The sequence below is a fragment of the Mastomys coucha genome, unplaced genomic scaffold (genome assembly GCF_008632895.1).
Source record: "Mastomys coucha isolate ucsf_1 unplaced genomic scaffold, UCSF_Mcou_1 pScaffold21, whole genome shotgun sequence".
In the NCBI taxonomy this organism is placed as follows: Eukaryota; Metazoa; Chordata; class Mammalia; order Rodentia; family Muridae; genus Mastomys; species Mastomys coucha.
In genome coordinates this window covers 21,862,100-21,868,099 of record NW_022196904.1, presented here as the reverse complement: position 1 = coordinate 21,868,099, position 6,000 = coordinate 21,862,100, and the positions used below count along the sequence as shown (strand labels likewise).

Here is a 6,000-nt window from a genome sequence, read left to right as displayed (position 1 = left end):
AAAAGAAAAGAAAAAGAAAAACAAAAAAGGTGGACATATATACTTACTATACACTCAGTAAGTGTCAGCCATTACTGCTGGCCTTTTAAGGAGTGTTTGCAGTACTACTAGTTCTGTTACTCTTGGGCTGGTGCTGTGGTCATAAAGTGAGTTGATGGCTTTGAATGGATGAATTTCCTGGCACTTTACCAGAGGTTCTCCAAGAAAGCATAGAACAGAGACTTGTAGGCCAGGCCCCAGGAGTTCTGAGTTGTGTGATTCATTCCAAGAGCTACAGATTTAAGTAGAATTAGAAACTAATGTGAATTCCAGGCTACAGAATTAAGACAAAAGGTACAGAGGAGCAATTTGCAAATTTCTGTGTGTCCGTTCTGCATTGTTGCTATGGGCACATGACTTTTTCTTTTTTTGTTTTGAATGTGGGGCCTCATACATGTTAGATGTGTGCTCTTTACCACTGAGCTGGATCCCCAGTGCATGTTCCCTGTCATCCTTCTTCCCCCTCCCTCTCTTTTCTTTTGAGATAGTGTTCTTACTAAGGCTGCCCTTGAACTTATCCTGTAGCTCCTGCAGGCCTTGAACTTGAGTAGGGATTAAGTATAGGCTCGAACCATCAGGCCTGGCTGTATCTAGGTTTCTGAGGTCTAATCCCATTCTGTTTCCTAGGTTGACTGGTTGGCCTATACCTTTAGAATCTTTGCATATTGCTAAAAAAAGGAAGAAACTACAGTAAAATGCACTGACCATAATACTAATAACAAAAAGTAAAAACTTTCCAGAGGACTGACCTTAAACTGAATTTCACTTAGTTCCTAACAGCTACACTGTGTAGGAATGATTCTGAGTTCCCTTGATATAGTAGAGCTGAATCTTAGTACAGTAGGGCACTTAGGAAGCTGAGGTGAGAGAATTTAGTTTGGGGCCAGCCTGAGCTACCTAGTAAGACCCTGTCTCAAAGAAAAAAAAAAAACAATGTGGAGTTTACCGCTCGTTTTTTTTGTTTTTTTGTTTTTTTGTTTTTTTCAAGACAGGGTTTCTCTGTATAGTCCTGGCTGGCCTGGAACTCACTCTGTAAACCAGGCTGGCCTCGAACTCAGAAATCCACCTGCCTCTGCCTCCCAAGTGCTGGAATTAAAGGCATGTGCCACCACTGCCCGGTAACCGCTTGCTTTTAAGAGCACGTATACTAAAATTAGAACCACATAAAGAAAATTATCATGAGTTTTGTGTAGAGATGATACTCAAATTTATGAAGTATTCCATGTTGGTTTTGTGTATCGTGTTAAAATAACCAAGCTGGGCTGGCAGATGGCTCAGTTGGTAAAAGCCCTTACAGGTGAGCCTGACATCTTAAGTTGAATTTTTGGGACCCACATGGTGTGTGGGTGAGAATTGACTCTTACAAGTTGTTACCTCCATTAGTGTACTATGAGATGCAGACATGGACACACAGGCACATACACATACACAGCCAATCTGGGCCTGTTGGTTAAAGCTTGAAATAGCAGCTAGTTGGTATATTGAGGCAAGAGGACCACCACACCACATCATTGCCTCCCTGGATTATAGAATGAGTTCAAGGCTAGCCTGGGCCACTTTTAGCAAGGCCCTATCTTAAAATACAAAGTAAAAAGAAGGCTTAGAGTATATAGCTCACTGGAGTAGAGTATTTCTTGAACAACACATTCAAGGCCTTAGGCTCAGTCCACAGTTCTAGGAGTGGAGAGAAAGACAGGACTAATATTTAGTATTTGGCTAGGAAAAAAGGTGATTACAGCTGAACCCTTGAATCACAGCCTCACTTTGGGAGCTTGAATGAATACAGTGTAGTTGAGGCCCAAGGAAGATGGGATGGTCCACTCCTGCTGAATAAGTATTTGATGATGTAGGTATTGGGAGGAGTAACATAGAAATGAAGTTGCTGTTGTCCTATGAGTTCTTGAATTTGAGTCTGGGTACAGACTGCCATAGTAAACTTCTGGTCAGAAACTTGAGTGTGGTTTGGAAAGATAAAGCCACCTATACAGACAGGACAGATAGGAGGTGGTCACTTGGAGGCAGAGAAACCAGTTTAAAAAACTGTAGCAAAGCCAGGCAGTGGTGGCGCACGCCTTTAATCCCAGCACTTGGGAGGCAGAGGCCGGCAGATTTCTGAGTTGGAGGCCACCCTCGTCTATAGAGTGAGTTCCAGGACAGCCAGGGCCACACAGAGAAACCCTGTCTCAAAAAAAAAACAAACAAACAAAAAAAGGAAGCGGTAAACTCCAATGCAGCAACTGTTTATAGCATTTTTTTATTCCAGGCCATAATCCATTATTTTTAGCTTTTATTCACTCATTCACTCACTCATTGGAAAGATGGCTGTAAGCCATAGCAGTATAGAGTCAGAGAGTTTATACGGAGCTGCTGTTTTGCAGAGTGCGCCTCCCAGAAATCAAATTGAGCTTGTCAGACTCTGGAACAAGTGCCTTTCTTTACCCAATGGGCCATCTCACCAGCCCACTTTACTTTTCTTATTAGCTCACTGAGTCTCAAGCCAACACTGTGAATCAGGTACTATAATTGCCTCTCAAGTTTTATAGGTAGAGTATTTTGGGAGAAGGTTTAATACCATCCTGGGCCACATAGCAAGAGTCTGCCTCCAAAAGCAAACAAAGAAATCCGTGTTCAATGAGATTTAAAGTGACTTACCTAAAGTCTAACTGGTGAAGAATCTGTACCACCTTATGCCAGAGAGCAAACTTGCATTCCATCACCATCTCCATTTAGACAAGAGGCTGTTCGATGGGGAGAGGGAAGTATTGGTGGTGGTGGTAGGCAGGTAGATACACGAAGAAAGGACCTTCAGTAAGAGGATTCCACGTGACTGACTGGACTGCAGGTCACTGCAGGTGTTTGAGGACAGGAATGATAGAACTAGCAAGAATGACTTTAGAAGTGGGAATATATGCTTGATTTCAGCTCTGTGAGGTACATGGTCAAGGGCAATAAATGGGAAAAGCAAAGACTAGAGATGAGGGAGAAGATGAGGGAGAGATGAGATAAGGGCTTTGGGTTTTTGATAGTGTCCACTCACGCTCCTGATGTTCTCTCTTATTCCCGCTGTAGCCATCGTCAGCCAGTGGCAACAGGAGTCCAAAGAGAAGGTGGTGTCCCTCTTGCTGTCCCATCTGCCCCTGCTCCAGCCAGGCAACACGGAGGCCAAGTCCGAGTACATGAGACTACTGCAGAAAGTGCTGGCCTACTCCATCGAGAGCAATGCCTTCATTGAGGAGAGCCGCCAGCTCCTCTCCTATGCCCTCATCCACCCCGCCACCACACTGGAGGACCGCAATGCGCTAGCCCTCTGGCTGAGCCACCTGGAAGAGAGGCTAGCTAGTGGTTTCCGCACCCGGCCAGAGCCCTCCTACCATTCACGCCAAGGCTCAGATGAATGGGGCGGACCTGCAGAGCTGGCCCCTGGAGAGGCAGGGCCAGGCTGGCAGGACAAGCCACCCCGGGAAAACGGACACGTACCCTTTCACCCATCCAGCTCTGTGCCGCCAGCCATCAACAGTATTGGGAGCAATGCAAACACAGGTGAGGGACATCTTCCTAGGTAGCCATATCTATTTGAAAATATACTGGGCTGTCTTCTCTTGCTTTCTGGCTTTAACAAGTCCCATCACACCTCTTAACCTCAGCTTTATGTGAGAGGCAGTGCAGAGATTATGAACTGACCTTCTTAGAGCTAAATCTGACCAATAGTTATGTCTTAGGAACTCACATTTGAGTGAGTTTGTTTGTTTGCTTGTTTAATTTTTTTTTCAGGACAGAGTTTCTCTGTATAGCCCTGGCTGTCCTGAAACTCATTTTGTAGACCAGGCTGGCCTCAAACTCAGAGATCCACCACCTGTCTCTGCCTCCCAAGTGCTGGAATTAAAGCTGTGCACCACCATGCCTGGCTTCCTTTTTAATTTTTATCTTATGTATATGGGTGTTTTTTCCTAGGTATGTCAGTTTACCATTTGTTTGATTGTTGCCCTTGGAAGCCAGAAGAGGGTATCAGATCCCATGGAACTGGAGTTAATGATATGGACAGTTGTGAGCAGCCATGTGTCCGCTGGAAATTAAACCCAGATCCTCTGATTTCAGAGTAGCCAGTGCTCTTAATCACGGAGCCATCTCTTCTGTCCTTGATTTGTTTCTAAGTAAATTTAGTATACAAAGTTTTAAAAATTGAATTTCTAGCTTCTCTTGAAAAGTCCAGGTTTCTGGAGTTTCACAGCCTATAATATTCTTAGTGGCAGCCTGAGGGAAAGCTAAGGTGCCATGCCCATACATGAGGCCCCATGACCCTCTCAACATTTTTTTTAATGTGTGGGTGGATATTTTGCAAGCTTGTCTGTACCACTTGCATGCATTGCCCACAGGGGCCAGAAGAGGGTGTTGAATCCTCTGGAACAATAGTGGCAGATAGGCCAGGTGTGGAGATGTACATTCTTGGGAGGTAGAAGCAGCCAGATCTCTGCGTTTGAGGTCAGCCTGGTCTACAGAGACAGGACAGCCAGAGAAAAACCCTGTCTTGAAAAAAAAAAAAAAAGTGGGGGCTGGTTGACAAGGGGGGGGGCAGGGTGAGGAATGGCAGATGGTTGTGAACTACCATGTGGGTTCTGGGAACTGAACCCTAATTTTCTGCAAGAGCAGCAAGGGCTCTTAACCACTGAAGTACCTGTCCAGCACTCCCTGTCAGCATCTCTGATACCTGACTGGCTGCTGAGGACCCCTGACAAGGGATGGTTACCATAACTGAGTTCTCTTTAGCTCACCCAGGGGTTTTGTCTCTGGTCTTAGGTTCTAACATGAGAAGTATATCTGTAAATTTGATACTGCAGAACATTAGCTGTCATAGCTGAACATTAGTGCCAAGTGCTCTTTGAAGCACTGTACAGATAAAGTCTCAGTTAAGTCTCCTAGACCATTAGGCCCATTTCACAGATGAGGACTTAGAACTCAAAGAACTGAAACCACATAGTTGAGGTCTCACATAGAACAAATAATGGAACTGGCAAAGTTGAGGCTTGAGCAATCTGGGCCAGAGTCACCTCTGACTAGTGCTGCCCTGACTAGCTAAGCCCAGAGGCTGGGTAAAATGGGAGTTGGTATTGAGTTGTCTTTTTGAAACGTTAGCTGAGATGAGCAGTGTAAGACACTGGCTTTTCTAAGCCACAATGAGTAGCATGACCTGATTGAAGGTGAATGCTTGAAATTTAGCCTTAGGTCCTCAGCCCCTTTCAGCAGGCTATGGTTAAAGTAGGCCAGAGAAGATAGGGCATTTCCAGGGAACTCTAGCAACCCTAATTACTTTGGATTTGTTTTCTGGTTTTGGAATACCACATAGTTTTTCCTATACTAGGTTTGGAGGCTAATAGTTATGACTGGGAAATATTGAGCATTTTGCTAGGAGCTAGTCTGATGACTTCAGAACTGTAAACTCTAAAACTTGGCTTAGTCTTAGAAGTCATCTGCCCAAGACGATGTCAGATTTCATTCCAGGCAGTATGGCTCTGGAGGTCAGAGCCTGAACACCTATACTGTACTGCCTCTGCCTAAGAATGACCTGGCAGTGACTACCCATCCCTCTGTGCTCCCTGGCTCAGAACTCTGGTTTTTGCTTTTCCTTTTGGCAAGACTGGGGGTAGAACTCAGAATCTTGATTATACTAGGCAAGGCTGTAGCAGCCCTAGCACTCCAGTAGCTTTGAAGAACCAACGCTTTCACAGTGTTGGATAGGGTTCTGGAGCAAAAGAGAAGAGAAAGGACTATGCCATGTAGAGAGCACAGCATGATTAAAAAGCATGGTGGTGTCCAGTAGAGGGTTAGTGGGTAGCGGGTCTATAGATCTGCGAGTGATCATATTAGTGCATGCTAGGCTACCTTGACCCAGTGAGGACTGCAAAGAGACAGGCTCCTATCCAAGAGCACTGATTTTAGAAGTAGTAGAATTAGGATTTGCACTCA

The 6,000-nt window shown here is 44.9% G+C and overlaps 1 protein-coding gene across 4 annotated transcripts in view; it reads left to right on the top strand.

Annotated features, from left to right (window-relative positions):
- Samd4b (sterile alpha motif domain containing 4B) overlaps positions 1–6,000 on the top strand; it is a 43,247-nt gene that overhangs the window by 27,926 nt on the left and 9,321 nt on the right. For all 4 annotated transcript variants that reach the window (XM_031385902.1, XM_031385903.1, XM_031385901.1 and 1 more), the window contains exon 3: positions 3,109–3,579. In XM_031385902.1, the coding sequence (XP_031241762.1) occupies positions 3,109–3,579 (471 nt within the window). The remainder of the gene's footprint in view (positions 1–3,108; positions 3,580–6,000) is intronic.